The following is a 25402-nucleotide window of genomic DNA, read 5'->3' as shown; positions in this document are numbered from 1 at the left end:
TCAAAATGTCGAGGCTGTTTTTTAAAACCCCCTATAGTCATTCCGAAATTTGGCAGGCTTGATTTTATCAAAAAGCAACAACTTTTCCTTCAACTTCCACCCATTTATGTTAAGAAATGTGTAAGTTATCAGCAATTCTTATTGAAAAATATATAAACATATATAGATTCATAGCACGCATACTCCTGCACCTGTGTCCATACTCTGGTAGGCATAATTCTCTCCTCTGGAGCCCAGAATAGGTCCAAACAGAAGCAGGCCATTTTCCACAGCACTGAATAGGGCTCCATCTCTGTACATCTCTGATTTTATCATATCAGCTAGTCCTGGTTAACGAACTGGTTGCTGCACTGTTACAGACCTGCTAGAGTTTTCAGTGATCCAGATGAGAGCTTGGTGGAGCATAGATAATTGTAGCTTGGATGTGACACAGATAGGGTCGTACCTGGAGTGCTGGACTAAGCTGGCAAAAGGTACCGCATGCCACATAGACCACCTGGCCTCCAGTGACAGTCCTGGCTGCTAGCGTCCCCCCACTTTATGAATCTGATCCCTCAGGAAGTGTGCAACCTCCTGCAGAACAGGTTGAATCCCTGCCTCAAACCACACAGTGCCAACACCTTTGTCTTGCTCAGATTGAGCCTCAGTGTACTGGTCTTCATCCATCCCATTACTACATTTAGGCACTGATCCAGAACACACAAAATAAATATGCAGAACATTCTCTGAACTTGTTAAATCAAAGGCTTCTTAAATCTGGAAGGATAGTGGACGATGTCTCTTTTTATGTAGGTACAGCAAAGAGCAGATGAATGCATGAGAGCGCTTGACCTCATGATGGACATTAATTCTGGAGAACCAATTGTGGATTTGATGTCATTGAACTTTAACTGGATGCTTTTAAAGGTAAATGTTAATTGTAGCTTTTCCAGTTGTTGAGTTTCCCTGCATATGGAATGTATGTTGCTTCTGTACCACCATGGCCTTTGATGAAACTCCACCCGCCCTGTGTCTCTAGTACTTCCCAGTTCTTCATCGTGGTAATCTTCATAATTATAATCACGGTATCTTCATAATGCATCACACATTATGGGTGCTGCACCTGCGCAGTGCCTGTCGCTGGGAAGATTTAAGAACTTTAATGGTTTTTGGTGGGAACTCCTCACCCTCCTCCCCATAGTATAAATGGACAGAGTGCCTGCCCTTTCCCCTGTCTGCTTGCGACCTTCGTTCGCTGTGCCTCGGGCCTTTTCTCTTTGCTTGTCTCCTTGTCTTCTCATTCTTTTAAATCTTGAACTTGTCTTTTTCTCTTAAACTCCACTTTACAATCCTAAAACCTAGTCCGTCTCTTACCAAACCCCTATCTTTATTCCTTGTTCTCCTCCCGCTTCCCCTTACCCCTTCCAAACAACAAAAAATCAAAAACCGCTCTATCTTCCTTCTCTCTCCACAAACTATCTCTGTTCGCTGTTTCTCTTCTCTCTTCTTCTCGATGGCACAGCGGGAGGCCTTCCATAAGTGCTCACAGTGTGGAACCAAAATGTCTCCCACTGATCCTCATGATCTGTGCCTTCTCTGCCTTGGAGAGAAGACTTTCGAAATGGATCATCGAGACGATTGAACTGACTCATCGCCTTTCAAAACTGGACTTACCTGTTACTCCAAAAGGACACCCCACAAGAGCTGTCACTGCTTCTGCTCTCCGTGCAGGCATCCCCTTGCAAAATATCTGCAAAGGGGCCACATGGTCTACTCCATGCACTTTTACGAAGCACTACCGCTTAGACATCAAGGCCAGGCAGCACTGCTCCTTCAGCCACAGTTCTCTAATGATGACATCGTCCTGCCTCTGGGTGTGGTAAGCTTGTTAATCAGCCATAATGTGTGGGTGATTAACAGAGACCACAAGGACAAAAGTCAGGTTGCTTATCTGAGTGGTCATCCATGCATTCACAAAACCAGCCCACCAGCCCCACTCGATATCAGTGACTGGGTATACTATATAACTGGGTATGCTATATTTATTTATATATACATATGAATCCTTTTTCTTATGAGTCAGGGTCGATACTGGCCAGCTCCACTTGGGAGTGAACGGACGGTATTTGGCTGACTGGGGAAAGGGTGGACATGCCCACCATTTATGCTACAGTGGTGTGGTGGCGTGGAGTTCCCGCCAAAAACCATTAAAGCTATTAAATCTTCCCAGCAACAGGCACTGCACAGGCGCAGCCCCCATAATGTGTGACTGCACAGATGACCGCTCTAAGAATGACAGTTACAGATAAGCAACCTGCCTATCCTAGGAAAAGCTGAAACATTAGAAGTGTATTTCTTTAGGAATGACTGGAAGGAGCTCATAAACTGCTAATTTTTAAAGCATGAGTAATGATTTCAGCATGTATCTAAGTGCTCCGCTTTTGACTGTCTGCTCCCATAGCCCTTTAAAAAGAAGTGCAACATTATCTCCCTCCCTCAGCACTGCCTGCCATTCAAGTTTTTCTTGACTTCCTCTTCTCAGCATTGAAAGCTATGATGAAATCTCACAATTGTGTGTCTGTTGTATCATCCGGACCCACTTAGGACTTCCTGTGTGGTAGGATTAGTTTCCTTAACCCACAGAAAGAGTTCTAAGGTTTCCATGTTCCACTGTGACTTCTCTGCTTACCCAGACCCAAAATCACAATGTTAGCATTATTGGTATGGAAACACTGTGAAGTCCCCTGGTAAAAGCAGCTTTGCAAGTGGCCATTTCTAGTCTTCAGTTTCTACTGTTTGCAGCTCCCTAACAATAGGAACATCATTGCTCACTTTGAGTCCCACTGAAGAAGTCGTGGCCCTTCGCTCCCAGGCCAAGTTGGCCGGGCATCCTGCTCAGCGGGGCCAAGGCCCCACCCGCGGCAAGAAGCTCTGCCGTCCTCCTGGCAGCCAGGCGGCTTGGAGGTGTGCCGGGGATTCGGGGCACGGAGGCAGAAGGGCCCCTTTCCCGGGGCGGCGGCTCCCCCTGCCTGGAACGTGCCTCGGGAGCCACATGCCACGCGAGGGCAGCACGGCTGCCTGGGTGCTGCAGCCACCCCTGTGCAGCCCTCCCCCCCTCCTGCTCAGGCCCCGCAACCACTGTGTGTGGAGCATGGTGTGGGGGGGGGAGGGACTGTGGGGAGAGTGGAGCGGGTGAGGGGCGGCCCGTGGAGGCCCCCCGGGTGCCTTGCACACGGAGATGCGGGGCCGGGCGGGTGGCCGCAGAAGCAGGAGAAGGCTGGCGCACAGTGGGGAGCGGAAGCCGCACGCCCGCCATGCAGGCAAGCCTTGCGCGTGTGCCAGCGCGTGTTGCACAGTGAGCGCACTGCAGCTCAGAGAGACAGGAGACCTGCAGGCAGAGTAAGCCATAGTGGCAGGGCCAATGCTAAAAAACCTCCTGCGTGTTGTATAAACTCAGCCACTGACATTCTCCAAGGCATTTGTATATTTACCAACGTATTGATATAGAAGTAGGGAAAAGTTACTTCCAATGCTTTCTAGAAATGACACCTTCTGATCAGTTATAATCTGGTTAGACACACCACTGGGTCTGAAGAGCCCTCGTGGTCTGTCTTGCATCATCATCATCATCATCATCATCATCATCATTATTATTATTATAACATTTCTATGCCGCCCCTTGCCGAAACCTCGGGGCGGCTTACAACATGATAAAATACATTGAAATACAATAGTACATAATAAATTACCATTAAATATAAAAATACAAAAAATACATTGATTTACAAATACAAAATTAAAATTATCAGTATAAAATAAAAATATAGGATGAGAAAGAGAAGGAAGAAGAAGTTGCCCAGGCCAGATCATATGTTTTAACAATTGAAATGATTAGACCCCACCAGGCTTCTGCTGGTGGCAGCAGCAGCGGCAGGACCACAAAACAGCCACAGTGGTCTGATCCATACCAAGCAGGAACTGCCATTTAAATCTGCGATTGAGGGAAATAGGATAGTTGGAGTGCCACATTAGGATCGGGCAGCCTTGGGTTCAAACCCTCACTTAGCCACTGAAGCTTATTGGGTGACTTTGGACCAGTCATCATCTCCACAAGAGGAAGAATAGGACAGAATTAGTTAGGGGGGAGAGGGGTGCAATCCCATAATGACGCCAATGTAACATTGTGTTGGGGCCATCATTTTAATTTCCTGCAGTGTGTGGTGTGATAGTATGTTAGGAACTTCACTGATAATCAGAATGGCGGTTCCCAAACCCAGCTTCCTGGTGCTGAAGGGTCAGGGCTGGTGGGCCCTGTCTGGGTGCTAGAGTCCAGCAACTGCTGGGGTTCCCGGTGTGGGTGGTGGAGTGGCAAGAGTCCTGGGTTTGAATATGTGAAAGTTTGGGTTTAAATACTTATTTATTGTGGCCTCTAGCAAGTCACTCTCCCTCAATGACTGACATCTCTAAATATCAGTTAAGGAACTCCTGATTTCGAATTCCCTCTTTTCTCCATGTATCATGCATGTATTGACATGTATGATGTGACATGCATTTGTCCACTCCAGACTGACAGCTGTGGGAGAGAGACCAAGGGACATTTGTGATGCCTGCACACCACATTCCTGATCTTTACAGGGAGAACTTGACATGGCTGTGCATTTTTCAGAGGCAACTTTCAATATCCCTTGTTCCAGCTTGAGGCCCATCTACGTACTGCCTAGAGGGAGGTGCTACTAAAGTTATGTGCCAGGCTTTTGACCAGAAGCACATGATGTGAACATAACAAGTACATTTCATCTGAGCAGAAACTGCCCTGGTGTCTTCGGAAATGACTGTGAGAGGAGCCCAAAAGGAGTGCTCCTGTTCAGGGTGCCAGCCAGTCTGGGACAGGCAGCTTGTAGGAAGTTTGGAGTTCACAGAGGCGGGGGGGGGGGGTCCTCCTTGCTGAAACAGTGAAGCATCCGTAGAATGGGTGCTGCCTAAATGAAGCAAAGGAAAATAGTTTTTTAAGCTATATAAAACAGGAGGAAAGATGGCCATTCATTTTCAAAGACCAGTAGAAATAAGTTTTTGCTCATTCTTGGAGACCTAGCAAGAAGGAAGCTATACAAATGTCTTTTGGTAGAGAATGTCACAGCATTGGGCCAATTCCTTGCAGTCTCTGCATGTATTCCATGAAATGGACTTCAACATAGAACTGGAGTGCTGAAGTTTAAAACTTTATTTATTTATTTATTTATTTATTTATTTATTTATTTATTTATTTAAAGGTTTTATATGCCATCCTCTTGCTACATAGCCTTGGGACGGCTCACAGCAATAAATAAATAATACAATTACAAATTACAAATTACAGTTACAATTACAATTAAAACTTGGAAACACACTGGCTGCACAATTAAAAATTATAAATATTAAAGATTATTAAAATACTGTTTGAATGAAAAGGTCTTGGCCTGGCGCCAAAAAACAAATAACGACGGCGCCAGGCAGACCTCTCTGGGAAGCGCATTCCACAGATGGGGGAGTTGGGGAGTTTTCTAAGTGTGTAGAAACCACTGCCTTGTCTTTTTGGTGATCAGCTTTCATTTCCAAACCAAGAGACATTTAAACATCTCAATACTGTATTAGTATAGGAGGGACAAATGCTATCTGGAAGAAGCCCAGTACAGAGCTGTGTACTTCAACCTAGGTTTAAGCCCTTCTGCTTCTGTGCAGGATTAAGTATCTTCAGTGATCATCTGATGTAGCTGCTCTTCCAAGGGAAAGGTCAAACTGAAAGAACAGTGGTCTCACCTTTTCCATATCCACCCCCCCCCCGCCCACAGGATTCTATTGACATACAGAAGATAGCTGTGATGGGACACTCTTTTGGTGGTGCAACAGTCGTTGAGGCTCTTAGCCGAGATGTGCGATTCAAGTAAGAACATCTTTGAAAACCTGCTGTCATTTTCTCATGATTCCCCACCCCCACCCTCTGTATTTTTAAGGTCAGGGTCTACCGCCAAAAGTGCTTGTACAAGGCTAGGAGGGAGGGACACAACGTACAGTGACAAGGCCACAGGCTGATCACAGTTACGGCATCTAAATCATTGCTCAGGTTTTTACAAATCACTGTACAAATGACTGCACCTGGTAAAATCTGTATAAGAGCCACTAGAAACTTTTAAGAGTTAGTATGTGACTTTTTAAATTTAACACTATTCATGAATTGCTTTCATGAAAAGAAATTTCTAAGTGATGTATCTCCTTCTGGAGATTCCTGTTGGAACATGCTTGCTTTCAGTAGGTGGTATGGATGTATGAAAAGGCCACTTGGGAGTAAAAACTGACTGGACTCTTCTGGTTTACCTCTCTGGATTTCATTCTGTTCCTCCCCACTGGTGTTAATTCAATTTATACAGATTTCAAAGTGAGCAGATTTCCATTTTTTTAAATTGTAGCAATTTGCATACTTGGGTTGTGAGTTGGTTTGGGTCTGGAAATTACTAATGGCATTTTTCTTTTAGTGTTTTGCTCTTGTGCAAGTGCACTCTGGCAATAGAATGGATATGATTTAAATCAAATTGATTTAAATCACTAGTCAGTAAGACATGATTTAAATCCTAGGTTTGCCTGCCTTACTCGTAAGTGGAGGAACTTTGTTAAAATATTTCCAAACTGGGTCTCTTTTATGGCCTGCTGCCATTATAGGCTTTCTACTCCAGGGAAAGAATAATATGAAAAACCTCAGGCCAGACACAAAAACATCCAAAAACTTCTGAAGTATTCTGCTCAAAGGGTTCACCCTCCTCACACTCAACTTCTTGCACAGATCTATTCCACTCCCAACAATCTTTTCCTATTCATATAATTATTTGAAATTGAGCACTTAAGAGGTAAGGGGTTGCTATGATATATAAGGATTCAATTTGTCTCTCCAGGTGCTCTGTGCATCCAAGAACTGGTCTGGAGTGTTTGCACCTTGTGTTGGGGCAGCGAGTCAGATTGAGGATTCTGCTGGTGTACAGCCCACCCTAAAACCCATCAGTAACCCTACCTTTCAGGTGGTTTCAGGTGTGATGTTGGAGTCCCCCAGACTGTTGGTTCTGGGGGATTTCAACATTCACGCTCAGGGCATCCTTTCTGGAGCGGTTCAGGATATCATGGCTGGCATGACAACTGTGGGACTATCCCAACATGTCATTGGTCCAGTGCATGTGCTGGGGTGTACTCTAGACCTGGTCTTCTTGGCCAGATATGAGGATGGTGCCCTGAGTGTGGGGGACTTCAACTAGCCCCCTTTGTCACGGTCAGATCACCACCTGCTGAGATTTAGACTTGATGGCTTTGCCCCCTCCTCGAGGGTAGGGGACCCATTAAGATGGTCCATCCCAGACGCTAATGGATCTGGATGGAGGGGGATTTTTCGTCTGATATGGCTGGTGCTCCTGCCAAAGCCTTGGTCGTGCTGTGGAATACATACATGACCCAGGTGCTTGACATGCTTGCTCTTGAGTGCCTTCTCTGTTGTTGAGCTTGTATTGCTCTGTGGTATACCCCGGAGCTGAGAGCTGCTAAGCAACTTAGGAGACCACTGGAATGCAGACGGAGGAAGACTCCCAGTGAATGTGACAGAAATTGGTATGTCTCTGAAGTCCAATACATTTGAGGCAGTGAGGGCAGCAAGGAAACAATACTTTGCTACCTCTATCCAATCCTCTCTTTGCCTCCCAGTGGAACTTTTCAAGGTTCTCTGCTCTGGCCCCAGGGACACATTGGAACCATCTTTGGCCCATTGTAGCCTACTCACAGAGCACTTCCTGGAAAAAAATGTCTTGCATCCAGTAGGACTTCGACTCCAGAGCCACAGCAGTTGAATCTGTGGAGGTATTCAGAGCACAACCTGATCCAGTTTTATTGGATGAGCTTCAGTTGGCACAGCTCGAGGATGCAGACAAGGTGCTTGGAAGGGTTCATGCAACTGGCTGGGCCAGGGAGATCATCCATGCCTCTTTGAGAGAGGTAGTGGCCCCATGCTGCCTTAAAGTGGTGAGACTGCTTCTGAAGAAACCACAGTCCCTTGGTCCAGAAAATCTGAACAACTTCAGGCTGGTACCAAATATTCCTTTCCTGGACAAGATTCTAGAAAGGGTGGTTGCCAGTCAACTCCAGCCATTCTTGGATGAGACTGATTATCTGGGATTCAGGGGTTCAGTCGGGGTTCAGGTCCCGTTTTGGCAGGGAAACAGCCTTGGTTACTCTGTATGCCAGGAGAGAGAAAGGAGAATGTAACCCTGTTGATACTGCTGAACCTCTCAGCAGTTTTCAGTACCATCAACCATTGTATCCTTCTGGAGCAATTGGCAGAGTTGGGAGTGTGGGGCACTGTGCTGCAGTAGTTCTTCTTCTATGCAGAGGGCCATTTCCAGAAGGTAGTGCTTGAAGAATATTGTTCAGTTCTTGTGGATTCTCCAGCATGGAGATCCTTAGGGGTCTGTTCTGTCCCCCATTCTATTCAATATTTACATGAAACCACTGAGTGGCTTCATCTAGAGTTTGGGAGTGTGTTGCCATCAGTAAGCTGATGACACGCAGCTCTCTTTCTCCTTTTCATCTCCAGCAGGTGAAGGTGTGGACGTGCTAAACCAGTGTTTGGCTGTGACAGTGGACTGAATGAAGGCTGAAAAACTGATATTCAGTCCAGACACAATTGAGATGCTGTTGGTGGGTGGTTCCTTTGATTAGATGTTCAACTTGTTCTAGACAGGGTTGCACTCCCCCTGAAGGAGCAGGTTTGTAGGTTGGGGTTCTTTGTCACTTAGTGCTCAGGTGGCCTTGGTGGCCTAGAGTACCAGCTGCACCTGGTGGCTCAGATGCACCCCTATCTGGACAGGAATAGCCTAGCTTTGGTAATCTACGAGTATGTTCTGGTAATCTTTAATCAGATTACTGCAAAGCACTGTTTCTGGGGCTGCCCTTGAAGATGATTCAGAAGCTACAGCTGGTTCTGAATGTGGCAGTCAGATGAATAACTGCGACCTGTCGGTCCAAACATGCATTGATTGTGTCCATGCTTCCAGCCCCAGTTCAAGGTGCAGAGTTTAACCTATAAAGCCCTACATCCCTTAGGACCACAAAACCTGTAAGAGCACCTCTCCCAGCCCCCATCTACCTGGATACTACAGTCAACCTCTCAGCCTTCCTCCGAGTGCCAACTCCAAGGGACCTGCAGGGGATGTCCACTAGGGGGAGGGTTTCTTGGTGATAGCCCCCCACCTGTGGAATAACCTCCCCACTGCAGTGTGGCTGGCACCAAATCTGTCATCTTTTGGGCACCAGATTAAGGTGGCCTTTTTTTCGGAGGCTTTTAAGGACTTACTCAGCCACCCAGAGGCTTAAGGGGGACCACCAGGTTTGCAGAGTCACCCTTCTTTATTATTCTTTGTATTGCTTGTTTTTACAGTTTGCTTTTAGCTGTTGTAAACTTTTAAATGTTTGTTCTGATTTTTCTGACATTTTAATCATTTGTTTTTATAGATTGTGTAAACTGCCCAGAGAGCTTTGGCTGTGGGGCAGTATAGAAATAAAACAACAACCATGATACAGACTCTCTTGGTCATTGTCCATGGATGCTGCCTAATGCACTTTGACAGCAGATATTTCCCAGGACATTGACCAGGCAAGACCTTTCGCTTTGGATCCTGTAAATGCTCAGGTGTACACTTACGAAAAGCCAAAAATAAACCACACACACAGTATTCCTAGAGTCTGAGGAAATAAGCCCCTGGTACAGTCCACTGGAGAAGGAAAGGGCAACCCACTCCAGTATCTTTGCCAGGAAAACCCCATGGACAGTACCAAAAGGAAAAAGATATGACGCCAGAAGATGAGCCCCTCAGGTTGGAAGGTGTCCAATATGCTACTGGAGAAGAGCAGAGGGCTAGTACTAGTAGCGCCAGAAAGAATGAAGCAACAGGGTCAAAGCCGAAAGGACACTCAGTTGCAGATGTATCTGGTGGTGAAAGGAGAGTCCGATGCTGCAAAGATCTATACTCCATAGGGACCTGGAATGTAAGATCCATGAATCAAGGCAAGCTGGATGTGGTCAAACAAGAGATGACAAGACTGAACATCATAGGAATCAATGAATAAAATGGACAGGAATGGGTGAATTTAATTCAGATGACCATCAGGTATACTACTGTGGGCAAGAATCCCTCAGAAGAAATGGAGTAGCCTTCATAGTCAATAAAAGAGTAGGAAAAGCAGTACTGGGATACAATCTCCAAAATGACAGAATGATCTCAGTTCGAATCCAAGGCAAACCATTCAACATCACAGTAGTCCAAGTCTATGCCCCAACCACTGGGGCTGAAGAGGCTGAAGTTGACCGGTTCTATGAAGGCCTACAACACCTTTTAGAATTAACTCCAAAAAATGATGTCCTTATCATCATGGGGGATTGGAATGCTAAAGTAGGAAGCCAAAAGATAACCGGAATAACAGGCAAGATTGGCCTTGGAGTACAAAATGAAGCAGGGCACAGGCTGGTAGAATTTTGTCAAGAGAATACGATGGTCATAGCAAACACTCTTTTCCAACATCCCAAGAGACGACTCTACACATGGACATCACCAGACAGTCAACACAGAAATCAGATTGACTATGTGCTCTGCAGCCAAAGATGGAGAAGCTCTATACAGTCAGTAAAAACTAGACCAGGAGCTGACTGTGGCTGAGATCATGAGCTTCTCGTTGCAAAATTTAGACTTAAGTTGAAGAAAGTAGGGAAAAGCACTAGGCCACTCAGGTATGACCTAAATCATATCCCTGCGGAATATACAGTAGAGGTGACAAATAGATTTAAGGAATTAGATCTGATAGACAGAGTGCCTGAAGAACTATGGACAGAGGTTTGCAACATTGTACAAGAGGCAGCAACTAAAACCATCCCAAAGAAAAAGAAATGCAAGAAAGCAAAATGGCTGTCTGAGGAAGCTTTACATATAGCTGAGGAAAGAAGGGAAGCAAAAGGTAAGGGAGAAAGATATAAACAATTGAATGCAGAATTCCAGAGAATAGCTAGAAGAGATAAGAATGCCTTCTTAAATGAACAGTGCAAAGAAATAGAAGAAAGCAATAGAATAGGGAGGCCCAGGCATCTCTTCAAGAAAATTGGAGATATGAAGGGAATGTTTCATGCAAAGATGGGCATGATAAAGGACCAAAATGGCAGGGACCTAACAGAGGCAGAAATGATTAAGAAGAGGTAGCAAGATTACACAGAAGAACTATACAAGAAAGAGCTTAATGTCCCTGATAACCACAATGGGGTGGTCACTGACCTCAAACCAGACATCCTGGAATGTGAAATCAAATGGGCTTTAGGAAGTCTGAGCAACAACAAAGCTAGTGGAGGCGACAGTATTCCAGCTGAGCTACTCAAAATCCTAAAAGACGACGCAGTAAAAGTGCTACACTCAATATGCCAGCAAATTTGGAAAACTCAACAGTGGCCACAGGATTGGAAAAGGGCAGTTTACATTCCAATCCCAAAGAAGGGCAATGCCAAAGAATGTTCAAACTACCGCACCATTGCACTCATTTCACATGCTAGCAAAGTGATGCTCAAAATCCTACAAGCTAGGCTCCAGCAGTCTGTGGACCGAGAGCTACCAGAAGTACAGGCAAGATTTCGAAGAGGGAGAGGAACTAGAGACCAAATTGCCAACATATGCTAGATTATGGAGAAATCTAGGGAGTTCCAGAAAAACAACTACTTCTGCTTCATTGACTATGCTAAAGCCTTTGATTGTGTGGATCACAACAAATTGTGGCAAGTTCTTAAAGAGATGGGAGTACCAGACCATCTTATTTGTCTCTTGAGAAACCTATATGCGGGTCAAGAAGCAACAGTGAGAACTGGACACGGAACTACTGATTGGTTCAAAATTGAGAAAGGAGTTCGGCAAGACTGTATATTGTCGCCCTGCCTATTTAACTTATATGCAGAGCACATCATGAGAAAGGCGGAGCTAGATGAATCTCCAGTTGGAATTAAGATTGCTGGGAGAAATATCAACAACCTCAGATATGCAGATGATACCACTCTAATGGCAGAAGGTGAAGAGGAACTAAAGAGCCTCTTGATGCGGGTGAAGGAGGAGAGCACAAAAGTTGGCTTGAAACTCAACATTAAGAAAACTAAGATCATGTCATCCGGTTCTCTCACTTCCTGGCAAATAGATGGGGAAGAAATGGAGGTAGTGACAGGTTTTATTTTCCTGGGCTCCAAGATCACCACAGACGGGGACTGCAGCCAAGAAATTAAAAGACGCTTGCTCCTGGGGAGGAAAGCTATGGCAAATCTAGACAGCATACTAAAAAGCAGAGCCATCACCCTGTCAACAAAAGTGCGTATAGTCAAGGCTATGGTTTTCCCAGTTGCAATGTATGGCTGTGAAAGCTGGACCATAAGGAAGGCTGAGCACAAAAGGATTGAGGCCTTTGAATTGTGGCACTAGAGGAGACTTCTACGAGTCCCTTGGACTGCAAGGCGATCAAACTGGTCAGTCCTAGAGGAGATCAACCTTGACTGCTCTTTAGAAGGCCAGATACTGAAGATGAAGCTCAAATACTTTGGCCACCTAATGAGAAGGAAGGACTCCCTGGAGAAGAGTCTAATGCTGGGAACAATAGATGGCAAAAGAAGGAGGGGACAGCAGAGGATGAGGTGGCTAGATGGGGTCACTCAGGCGGTTGGTGTGAGCTTAGGTGGACTCCGGGAGATGGTGGAGGACAGGAAGGCCTGGAGGAGTGTTGTCCATGGGTTGCAATGGGTTGGACACAACTTCGCGACTAACAACAACAGTCCACTGCTGCTTGCTGGAATGGAAATGCTGTGGAATTCCATCAGATTTAAAGAAAATGGAATTCCTAGCATTGTACAACCCTAGTAGAGACTGTATTTCAAGCTACCATGGACCAAATCTGGGATATCTTAGGCATTACCAGGAGAATCACTCCTGATGAGAGCAGCAACCAAACAGGCAGGTGTGTATGTAGTGGGGGGTAATCAGGCAATCTCTTAAGTATCCTGGTCCTGAGTTGTTTAGGTCTTAGTAATGTTTAAAGAATTTTCTTGCCTTCCTTTCCCCTCTGTTTCTTTTATATTAGAGTATAAGCCTCTGGACAAGACCTATTCAGTTTCTAAGCTCTGTGTCATGTGTAGTTAGATATATAATATTTGAATTACCAGGACTGAAATTGACTATGTACTCAAATAAATCTGAGTCTTGCATAGCCTTCCCCTTTAATAGAACCTTAGTCAAATTGAGGCTTGCACTTCACCTTTGTAACTCCCTACCAGCCCCACAGCCCTTGAGTAAGTCAAAAAGTCTAATGTCAGGGCCTGTAAATGTGTGTTTTCCCACTGGAAACAGTGGGATTTGACTCTAAGGCACATGGCCCCAGATGGAAAATAATCCCAGATGGAAAGTGACATTCTGCACATGATTTGTGGCCCATGAGAAGCTTGGTGGAATATGGGGCTTGGCGCAAAAACACTTGATATTCCCTGTATCATTTGCTGCCAAAGAGGCATCCCATGAGTCCTCTACTATCTGTTACACCTTCCCCTTAATCTGCAAGATAAGAGACAATGGGGGGCAGTAGAGAAACCGGGACAGGAGAGGAATTTTAAGAGTTAATATCAAACCATTGGAGAAGTGCTTGCGGCCTTTGTGGTGATCCATATGGGCTCTAAAGCATCCATGACTGTTGGCAAGAGCTAATGCTACTACTGTTAGGGCATGTACACTAGTAGGCAGAGACCTGCAAAGTTGGAAAGAAGGTTGAGGTTCAGCAGGGGATTAGCCATCTAGTCCAGCCCCTGCTCCATGTAGGATCTGCAGTGCCCACCCTGCCTCCAGTGCCAGAGAACCCGCTGCTTCCTGAAGCAGCCTTTACCACTGGGAAGTGTTGCCTCACACATTACATATGCATACAGATGTGAAATGTCTTTGTGAATACAAGTTAAGATGTTTGACTTCCACAACTACTAAGACAAATGTAACCACAGATAGGCAGATCGGGACACACGCTATGCTTTCTTCTGCACAGGTGTGGCATTGCTCTTGATGCATGGATGCTACCGCTGTGCGATGAGGTCTACCCCAGGGTTCACCAGCCATTGCTGTTTATTAATTCAGAAAAATTCCAGTGGGCTTCAAATGTCCTAGAAATGAAGAAACTCAATTGCAAAGATAGAGAAAGAAAGATGATCACTATCAAGTAAGTGCTTCAATATGATGTTTGCTTCTTTTCAAGTGAAGGGAACTATAGAATCATGAACTCAAGTTAGAGATTCTAATCCATATAGAGTTCACAGTGAAGGATACCCTAAAAAGCGAAGAACTATTCCAGGTTTTAGTATTTTGCCAAAAAACACAGATGTTTCATTTTCATATTACGGAATTGATGGGAAAGCATGAAGTTGATCTGCTTCAGTCTGTATCTGTCGTATAACAAAATTGTCATATGAGATCAGCCCAATGATCTTTGATAACTAGCTGTAAAATTCCGCCCAAATGAGCAAGCAAAGAGCCTTCTCTTGAGGCTAATCTTAAGGTGTTATTAAGGGTACAATCCAATCGGAATGCCTGTAATCCTCAAAATCAGAGGATTACAGGCATCCTGTGCAGGGCAGGAGGTTCATGGGGGCACTTCTTCCATCCCACAAAATGAGCAGGCAGCCAATTTTGGTTGTCTTAACTGTGGCGCTGAGGAGAGGAAAGGAGGCTGAGCAGATGACAGGGCATCCCATATGTGGGTAGCACTAGTCTTCTCTCCCCACCCATCGAGATGCCCACTAAACTCCTTCTCTAAGGTCACTTTTGTTGTCCAGAGGCCACAGGATTACATTGTAAATGTCTTTGTTTCATTATGTTGACTTTTGGGTGGTATGAATACATATACAAATATACATATACAAATATACATATACAAATAATGCAAATAGCATCAGCTACATTTTAATTTACTTATTATTTATTGGGTTTGTAGAGGGAGGATTTAGCCTTTTCCTCCCTTGTTATGCATCTTAGGAGAATCATTCCTCTGAAACTGGCATTTGCATTGGGAGAAATTTCCACATTTGATTTTCTCTCAATCCATTTTGCTAAGCACGATAGCAAAGGAAGAAAGCTTTACATGACCATTATTTGCAGCAGTCCCAACAGATGCTGTTTGCATTTTAAAAAACCTCAACATGAACTGAAAAGATGCATTTAACATCACATCTGTTTGGCTCCCAATGTATTTGGCTGTAAGGGCAAGATAAGTAATCAGACTGAAATGTCTGAGGAAGCAAATTGCCATTCAGGAAGAATTTTTCTTCTGTCCAATGGAAAATATGGTAGCCAGTTGAAATCATTCAGCATAGAAACAATATTATAATATTGACTTCACATCGTTGTGCTTTCCTCAAAGAAAGTGATGAACACATCAACTAACCATGTGAATAAAATATTTTTTAAATTGTGTAAGATTTGTCACTGAGAAAGCAATCAAGGCATTTTGAATTTTAATTATGTAACTTGAACTGTAATTTCCCTGCAGTCCATTAGTTTATTCTGGCTATTTTAGATTATTCCAGTAAGATAGGCAGGGTTTATACCTACCAGTCAAGTGCAGTGGGTCAGGGTACCTTCATGTTCATCACAGCTGGAAATCAAACAAAGGAAAAAGTAAAGGACAGTGAAAAGGGCAGGGGTGGGGAGGATGGGGAAAGACAGTAAGAGAGAGAAAGGGGTTAAGGTGAAGTATGCAGCTTCCTCTCCCCCTAAAAGTGACCTTAGAGTCAATGGTACCTTGGCTCACGAACTTAATCCGTTTCCGGACTCTGGTTGTGACCCAAATTGGTCGTGAGCCAAGTCAAATTTCCTCATAAGGGTCAATATAAATAAGGTTAATCCGTTCTGTAACTATATTTTTTTTAATCAGAAAAATTTGAAGCAAAGTGACAAAGAACAACAAAGATCGCAGCCATCTCTCCCCCGCCCCCCGCAGCATGAGCGCGATCGCAGCCATAGATGGGGGGGAGATGGGCACGACCGCAGGCGTGCTCGGGGTGGGGGAGACGGGCGTACTTATGGGTGCACTTGGGGGAGACGGGCGTGATTGTGCTGGGGTTGGGGAGATGGTTGAGATCGTGATTGCGCTTGTGTAGGAAAGACAGGCTCAGTCACGGCCATCTCTCCCCCCCCCCCCCCCCCCCCCCGAGCACAACCATGATCATGCCTGTCTTCCCTGCACGAGCACAACCGCAATCGTGGCCATTTCTCCACTCGGAGGGGGTGGGGAGACTGCCGTGATTGCGGTCACCACCCAATGCGGAGTTCACAACCTGAGTCAAAATTTTTATGAAATTTTTGTTCGTAACCATGAACTGAGCCGAAGTACCTCTGTATATTGATAACAGATAAGGATAGTTCAAAACTGACAATTTGATAAGGAAGCATATGGGCAGATATGTAGATTACTGCAGCTCACCCAAGTCCTAATCTTTGAAGGGCAAAAATCACCAATATTTCTTTTCATTGTTTTTCCTTTGCTTTGAAACCATATTCCACATCAGCATCCTTTTCCAAAGCAGCCCTATTATTTAAATCAACCTGTTGGCCTGCTGATTATTTAAATGATGCCTGTTGCTATCTTAGCAAGCACAAATTTTCTTCTTTGTGGTCTCTGAACATCACACATACGGGCTCTGTGCCTGGGTGCAGCAAGAGCATCAATAGATCTATGATTATTTTTTTTATTTTTTATTTTATTAAAACATTTTTATGCCGCCCCATTCGCCGAAGCCTCGGGGCAGCTTACAACAAAAAATTTAAAATAACATTTTAAAATATATACAATAAAATACAAATATACACTATAAAACAAGCCGCCCTGGCCAAATAAAATTCAATAATATTAACATTTAAAATACTGCTTAAATAAAAAGGTCTTCGCCTGGCGCCGAAAAACAAATAACGACGGCGCCAGGCGGACCTCTCTGGGGAGCGCATTCCATAACTTAGGCGCCACCGCTGAGAAAGCCCTCCTCCGAGTAACCACCCTCCTAACTTCTTCCATGGAGGGCTCCCATGCAAGGTCTCCTTCCTTGTGGCAATTACCTCTGCTGGAAAAGCTAGTGCCCTTTGTGCCCTCTGGACAGATCCACCACAGGGACAGGGCAGTCTTCCGTCCCAACCAAATTTCCTACCAAAAATCACATCACTGTTTCACATCAGCCAAGATACTATCTTACCAGCCTTCTTCCAATCACCATCCAACCTGATAGAAACACTACATATACTAGACATACAAAGAGCCTTAGCATTCTATGAATACTTTCGTCGATCCCAAAGACCAAGGAATCAAAAGGTAAACCCATCACAACCCAACAACTTGCGCACTGTGTTGTTGAGACCATTAAATTAGCCTACCAAGTAGCTGGATTACAACTACCAAATGAGCCAACAGCACACTCTACCTGGGCAATTGGGACATCTATGGCACTACATGCTGGAATACCAACACAACTCTGCAGAGTGGCTGCATGGACCACTCCATCAACCTTCGTCTGTCACTACCTGCTCGATGTACGTGCCAGACAAGTCTGTGCCTTTGCCTGGGCTGTCCTCTTGGCAGTCCTCTGCTGACAACACCTACCCCACCTCCATTCTTTAGGTAAGCTTGCTAGTCACCCGTATGTGTGATGCACAGAGACCACAAGGCAAAACGGAAGGTTGTTTACCTGTACCTAACGTTTTTCAAGTGGTCATCTGTGCATTCACACAAACCACCCACTGGCCCCTCAGGGGTCAACCATCATACCTGATCCTTTAAACATTGTTCCATTGGACAGAGAGATCATGGGTGGGGTTGCAACTGGCCCTCCTTCTACTCAGTTCTGAGGCCCTAACATCAGTCTACCTGCACTGAGAAAATGCTGGGAGCCCCTCCCTTCTATACTAGGGGAGGGACATGGCTCCTCCCAAAATGAGCTTTGCTAGGAAAATCTTCCTGACAACAGGCCCCATGCAGGTGCAGAGCCTTTATGTGTAAATGCACAGATGACCCCTTGAAGTACAAGTAAACAACCTTACTTTCCTCTTCTATAAAGATTCAGCAAAATTTGTAACTTTGAAAGAACTTTGAAAGTGCTCATTTATCATGGCTACTCCAGAGCTTGCAGAATCCAGTGGTTTCTTGGGTGCAGCAGAATCAGACTTTTCCTCACTTAAACTTTTCTGACTATATCTTTCTTGTTTTCAGAGGATCAGTGCATCAGAGTTTTCCAGACTTTACATTCCTGGCTGGCAACATTGTTGGAAAGATTTTTAAACTGAAGGGAGATACAGACTCAACTATAGTTATTGATATTAGCAACAAAGCTTCATTAGCTTTCTTACAGAAACATTTAGGTAAGTTACCACAGTTTTTTTTTAATTGGTCAGTAGCCCAGCCCATCCTTGTACTCTGAACATATTATGTTTGTGGGGTGCTGTTAAAACTCAATGACAAGTGATTCCCCACCTTAGCCAGATGTATCTTAGCACTGCTCGCTGCACAAATTATGACTATCACATTTAGAGACTTCTCCCCTCTGAGGGTTCCTGATATCCACTGACAGTAATAGACTTCATAAGTTGTTCTAAATGTTAAGACTGACGTCTTTCAGCACAAGGAGGTTAAGTTTATTTTTTAAAAAATAGCATCCCAATGGTATGTGCAATATATGCATCAGCCCTTACACTTCTGACATGGAGCAGAACAAAACATGCATAGAAGTTATGCTCTGCAAAAGAAACCCATCCCATAGCAAACTTTTCCACAGTGGGCATCCTTAATATGTAAACAGGCTTTGGATGCAGTCATGTGCACACTTACCTGACCCCAGTGAACACCCAACTAGTCTACGCTAACTTCTGAGTAGACATGCGTTGGCTAGTGCTGCTCAGCAGCTTAACACCCAGAACTCCTGCTCTCCCATCAACCTGCCTGTTGGTGTACTGAGGTCCTCTTCAGAGAATCCCTTCCAGATCCCCTAGCCATCTGAGGTCAGGTGACAGCCAAAGTATAAGCATCTTCTTAGTGGAGGCACTCTTCTTCAAGGAGGCTTGATTGGCAACAAACAGCACTTCAGGGAAAAAAGTCTGCTTTATAATGTATTCTAAGCATGCTGTTGTATGTTATTGGTGCTCTTTCTCTTAGTTTTTGTAAGCTACTCTAGCATTTTGAACAGTGGTATGTAAATTTTCAAGTAGAAAGTCCCCATTTAGGACATTATCCTATAACTGGTAGATGCTGTCTGGCTGGGCATAGGAAAAAGAGGGGTTTCATCTCTGCCCATGATAATTGATTGGAAGTATCCTTCCACTGCCCTTGTCACAAGACAAACCATGGACCAGCACTGTGGGGAGCGGAGAGAGGGGTAGTGAGAATCTGCCAGGATGAGATGTATCTCAGCACTTCCCCAGCTCATCCTCATGAGGCTGCTGAAATCAGCCACCTAAATTCTTTGCAGGGCCTGAGAAGTACAGAGATGCCCTTCACCTCCACATTCCTGTCCTCAGTAGGATGCCTGTAATCCTCTGAGTTCTGATGGTCATGGGCACCCCTACTAGACTGTGCCTTGCATAGTTATTTGCAGCTTTGTTTTAAAGAAAGAATTTAGTTTTCTATGCATGGCAGTCCTGTTAGAACAGATAGGCACAGGATAAAACAATGTGAAATGTTACCCGCCTTCAACAACAGCAAACCAAAAATTTTACAAACCCTATAGAAATGGATAGCAGGGGTCAGGAACCATGGCATATCCTACAGAAATTTGCTCAGCCAGCTCCTACTGTAGCACACAGCCATCTCTATCCATTCATGCAGACTGAATATTTGAAATACATTTTTATGCTCGGCTTAACTTTTACACAAGTATTACAATAACTGATAAAAGCAAGTTATCAGTTCTAGATTTTCTAAAGACTCAGTTTATTGCAAGTCTTACAGGTCACAAAAACCTGCTATTCTTTATATGACTTTAAATCTAGCTTTTGCTTTCGAAGATTCATGTTTTCTTATGTTGCATTTGTGTTCTGTAGGTCTCAACAAAGATTTTAACCAGTGGGACATGCTCTTAGATGGCAAAGGATTTAATGTTGTTCCAGGCACCAACATTGATCTAGCCCCAGTGGCACCTCAGGTGAAACAATAAAGACACAATGAACATGCTGTGCCTGTAAAGCGTTTGCATGCTTCTGCTTTCCTGTAGAAAGTTTTTAGGAATACTATTTTGTAACATAAAGTGATAGTTCCATAGCAAGTCAGAATGTTTATATAAAGTGGAATTTGGCACCAGCTCAAAAACTCGCTAAAGAGCCAAGAAAGATACTGAGTAAAAATCAGTTATTAAGGGTACAATACTTAGTCATGCTTTCCAGGGAATTGTTTGGTATTGCAGCTTCAAAACTTTGTGACCTTGGAGCTAGGACTCCAAAGGCCAAGCTCCCTCTCTTCCCTCCTCACAGCTGACCTCAAAAAAATCATGCTGGCTGCCTTTCCCAAGGTTGCAGATGCAGCTCAAACAGAAGAGAACAGAGCGTGTTTGTGGGGGGATGGGGTAGCAGGCTGAGTTCTGCTGATTTCTGTTGGTGCCCTGGCCTCCTTTCCTACCTCTTTATCACAGCAATTATAACAGCCACCTAGATAAAACCAGTGTGAGAGATGCAAATGCAGCAGCGCCTCATTCAGGGCATAGCAGGCCTAGAGACATTGAAGACGGAGGTGATGTGACCGCACTCTGCTTCTGTTGAGATTTTATGTAGATCAGAATTGCGCTTGAATTAGAAATGTTTCCATTATCCCTGTAAATGATAACTGCATGCTTGAGCTATCAATAATCTAAAAATCCCACTTTTAGCTTTTTTCCTTTAGTCAAATTTTAGAAGCAAATTTTATATTTTTAGGAAAATATAATTATTAAGAATAAAAGCCAACATTTGACACAGGCAGGAAGTACAACTGTGGCAAATTTTATTAGTCAAGATTTTGGTGTTCACATAATTGATACTGTACTCTGTGTAAGTAATTTAGGTAACACTGAGCAATTAAAAAATAAAATCTATTACATCTGTAACAATCTTTTGTTTTTAAGAGGTATTCTTAGAAAGAGTTTGTTTTTAACACTTTCTTGAAAAGAACTCTACATCTATGAACATGTTTGTTAAACAGAGAGACATCCATTACAACACTTAGACTGGGGTTTGGAGAAGCACCTAGACTGATGGCAGAGCCATTCCAGAGCACCTATGCCATATGCCATAAAATGGCCTCAGGCCTCATGACTTTCAGTGGATTTTCTGGTAGCATGGCACAGAATGTCTGTTACACAGCAGCACACAGCTTCTATCCTCTGTGTGAAGTGGGATCTCATTAATAGCCTGGGTGTTTTATGTGAACCAGGTCTAGCAAAAGAAATTCAGAAACCTTTAATTTAGCAATCATACATTCTGGTGCACGAAAAACACTCTCAACAGCAGGAATATTGGTGGGCACCAAGCCACACCTCTTGTGTAGCACAGCGTTGAAGATGGTAAGCACACTTTTCTTGCTAGACTTAAGTGGCAAGTTGAGATGCTAGTTATCCCAGTGGAAAAAACAGAGTGAGGCTAGATGTTAATTTCTTCAGCCCAAATCATAGCTCAGTATAGGTCCTTGTTCCCACTTTCCATGCACACAAGGCAGAAAAAGCAGTCTAGTGCATGCCTTCTCTTTACATCTACTTTCTTATCTTTAAGGATGCAGCTTGCTGCCACAAGTTCACTAGTACCTGCACCATACCAGTGAGCTCTTTTCCACAAAACCATCGTCTGGGACACCTGATTATGGTTTCCCTGGCACCATCCTTGTTGGGCAATCAGTATTTCTGGGTTCAGATCTAGTACCAGTAAAAATGTCATATGCTGGATCATCCAGAATCCTAGAAAACTGTTGCTGACATTTAAACATTTGAACTATATTCTGTTGTTTATGCTAGACTGATCCCAAGAAACTGAAAATATTTGTATTATTGATGTCCACCTTCCACTGTAGCAAAACCTTCATATTGTTTGAAGAATTTAACCTTTTTTAATAAAGCTACTTCTCCTGAAATAAATTCTTCTTCTTAACAATCTGTGGTGGCAAAAGACTGAACTAATTATACAATCAACATGAAAAGTCTCCTGCATTACTGAATGAAATTGAGAAAATGATTGCATTTTTATAAAATATATGTATTATATTGAGAGTACTAGTGAAGGTTTTAGCATAGTTTCATAATTCTGTTATGATCAATCATGCACCCAGCTTATCATTAAAGACATCACAAGCTTTCAATGAAGCAGGGAAAAAGAACAGTAAGACCTCATATTATGCACAATTTAAGCTTTATTTTTTCCTTAAAGTAAGGAAATACAAGGACTTCCAAACAGCTATAGCAATTTTTTTAAAGCTATTTATGGAAGTGTACTCAAAATATGCAACAAAGCATGTTTCCGTCACAAAAATACTCCAAAGTTTAGACAACAAACACCCATGCAACTTCGTAACACAGAGAAGGAAGCCCTTTACAAGCAAGGGCAAAAGTACAGAACTTGCTTAATAGACTAGTAAGTGGAGAACTGTTCCTGATTTGGATAGGCTAACTCAGAGCAATCCAAGAAATTTGTGGAAGATGGTCCCATCACTCAGGTACTCTTTCAGCACAAGGGCCAGTACTATCATCCAAGCCAGCAGTCGCTTCTTCCACTGCCAAAGATACAAGGGAGTTAGTAGGCTATATTTAGGTTAGATTAGTAGGTTAGGAAGGCCTCAGCAATTATAGGCAGCCTATAGATATATGTAAATAAATAAGCAGTGTACATGCACATTATGCTAAAATATTAGCTATTAAAACATACGTATTCTACATACATATTCATTTCTACACTCTTAAGTTTAATGACCTTGTCCCAGTAGCAAGAGCTGCAATGGTAAGGATCTCTTCAATAAACTTTTCTCCTTTCTGAAGGTTCAACTCTCAGCATGCCAAGAAGCTATGGCTGGAAAAATTCGTAAAACCCTGGGGTTCTGTTGCCAGCCAATGCCAAGAGTACAGGGCTATATATATCTTCACATATATTCCACTCTCAAATTAGAAAATGGACGCTTTCCTGAAAATAGATGAACAGTGAAGGCTTGCATGACAGTAATTATATTCTTATTAGAAGAAAATTGTTTAAAGTGGCAAAATACTACTAAATGGTTTGGGTACTTCAGTCCCAAAGAAGTGATTATAATAATAATTTATAGACTATGCACATGCTTTACCTGCCATTGAGAAACCCCAGCAAGTTTTCAAGGAGCCATGATTTAAAAGATATTCTAGTAATCTTACTAGACATTGCTGGGGAGTCAGCAGCCCTGCCCCAAGCCTAATTTAAGCTGCCAGTGAATAAACCCACTGTCTTTTTCATATATTATTGTGCTGCAAACTGAAAAAGGAAAACTTCCTTTGCACTTAAGACAGAAGCTGCCAGCAGAGATAATGCTTTGTTCTGCACTGGCATTTCCACTGCTGATCTCAGTAAAAATTTGTCTTCTTCCATCCAGCACAGAAGCTGCCAAGAAACAGATCAAATTCTTCTTGCCCTAGCAACCTGTGTGAATGTGTGTGAAAGATAAAAATTGTAGCTGAAAGAAAAGGGATGAATGGGTATAAAAGAGAGAAAAAGGTGCCCCATCTATTTTCAGCTCTGGTCCCAACCACCACTAGTACATGCTCCCTAATTACCTTCTATTGAGAAAACATTTCCCTTCACTCATTACAGATAAGAAAAAATACAGGAACAAACCCAAGGTCCATGCAATCTAACCTACTGCTTCCCATAGGACTTGAAACTTCAAGTAAATCTTGAAGGCATCCACCGTGCCACCACTGCTGCTCTGTCGCAACATAGAATCAGATTCATACAGGTAGTCAGTCCGTGGGTTACGAACATCTGAGTTACAAACCACCTGTACTTAAAAATACGTGGACTGCCATAAACCCTACATCAGGGGTCTCAAACTCGCGGCCCACGGGCCCATTGCTGGGACGGGCGGGGCACGGGGGAGGGGCCCTGCGGCCTTCAAAGTGCCACTGGCCTCCGGGAGCCACGCGGGATGAGCGGCCCACTCCCACCGCGGGGGTGGGATACGTGATGCGGCCCAGCCTCACCCAGACTCTACTTCCAGCGGCCCCCAGGGAAGCTGAGTTTGACACCCCTGCCCTACACGAATATCTCTTATGAAAAGCCAGTGAGGGGGTTAGGCCCCCCCTCCCATTCCGTTCACTGTGAAACGACGGTTTTCCCTGGCGGGTGAGGGGGCTGCCGCCCACAAAAACACCAGAGGCAATCCGTACTCTCTCACCGCCTCTCCAGGGCAGTGAACTGGGCTTCTCCAAGCCCCCTGGTGAACGGATTTCGGCATGAAATACAGAGCTCCTGTTTTCGCTGCTGATCTTGCTGTGACGTAATCCGGAAGTTCCCTACAGAATCAGTATTCACAACTTTTCATTCTGGGCATTGGCTTGCGTGTATCCAAGTCAGTGTGCTCTGAGACGTGTGGAACGCATTGCCCCCTTTGGCTTTTCCTGTAGCTTCTGTCCTTGTAACCAGGCCCTCAGCTGTACAAGGCCATTTATGATGAGAAAAGAAAATGGCTGTACAAGCAACCCTTGAGGCCTACTTCAAGAAAGCAAATCCAGTGGTAACTCCACCCCCAATCTTGAGCAGCACAATCATATCCCCACTCTCCAGCACCAGGTCCATTTCTGCCATCATCAGTTAATATTGAGGTACGGGGGTGGATTCAGAAGGTGGCCAGGTCACTTGCCCAGCAAGCTGAGATGACAGATACCAGAAAAGCAGTCTTTCATGGCAGGAGGTGGTGATCTGTAGTGGCTAGAAGCTCAAATGGCTTCTTTGTAAGGGCATGAAGAACCACAGGAAGGCTCCAGACTGGTATAGGCAATTGGGTTGGTGGGGTCAGGTAATTGAGGCCTTTCATGAACCAGCAAACAAAGGGGTGGGAGAAGACAGAGTGGCCCTGAATTGAGGAATGGAAGGTGGAAATGGCTACTGCATACATGCAGATCAATGCCGTCTTAGTCCCCTTTGGAAGAGAGCATTCAGAAACAGTAGTAGCTGTTGCGCCAAGGAACTGTCAGGCTTAAAGTTGTGCTCTGAGGCAAAGCAAGAGAAAGTTTCCCACTTTGTGTGGTATCAGCATCTGGTGGTAGGTTTCAGAACAGCCTCAACCATAAGGTGGAAGTCTGCAAGTTTATCAGTTAGGCTATCAGTGTTGACCAGATCCTACAGGTGGTGAGGCAGAG

General features: G+C 44.1%; 1 protein-coding gene across 3 annotated transcripts in view; it reads left to right on the top strand.

Moving 5' to 3' along the window:
• PLA2G7 (phospholipase A2 group VII) overlaps nucleotides 1–22180 on the top strand; it is a 53087-nt gene extending 30907 nt beyond the window's left edge. For all 3 annotated transcript variants that reach the window (XM_044445232.1, XM_044445231.1, XM_044445234.1), the window contains 5 exons: nucleotides 793–906; nucleotides 5808–5899; nucleotides 14083–14253; nucleotides 18286–18434; nucleotides 20109–22180. In XM_044445232.1, the coding sequence (XP_044301167.1) occupies nucleotides 793–906; nucleotides 5808–5899; nucleotides 14083–14253; nucleotides 18286–18434; nucleotides 20109–20221 (639 nt within the window). In that variant the 3' untranslated portion in view covers nucleotides 20222–22180. The remainder of the gene's footprint in view (nucleotides 1–792; nucleotides 907–5807; nucleotides 5900–14082; nucleotides 14254–18285; nucleotides 18435–20108) is intronic.
• Nucleotides 22181–25402: the final 3222 nt, after the last annotated feature.

This window comes from Varanus komodoensis, unplaced genomic scaffold (assembly GCF_004798865.1).
Source record: "Varanus komodoensis strain SLA01 unplaced genomic scaffold, ASM479886v1 scaffold47, whole genome shotgun sequence".
NCBI lineage: Eukaryota > Metazoa > Chordata > Lepidosauria > Squamata > Varanidae > Varanus > Varanus komodoensis.
The sequence above is the reverse complement of the archived record's forward strand: the minus strand, read 5'-3'. Positions and strand labels throughout refer to the sequence as shown.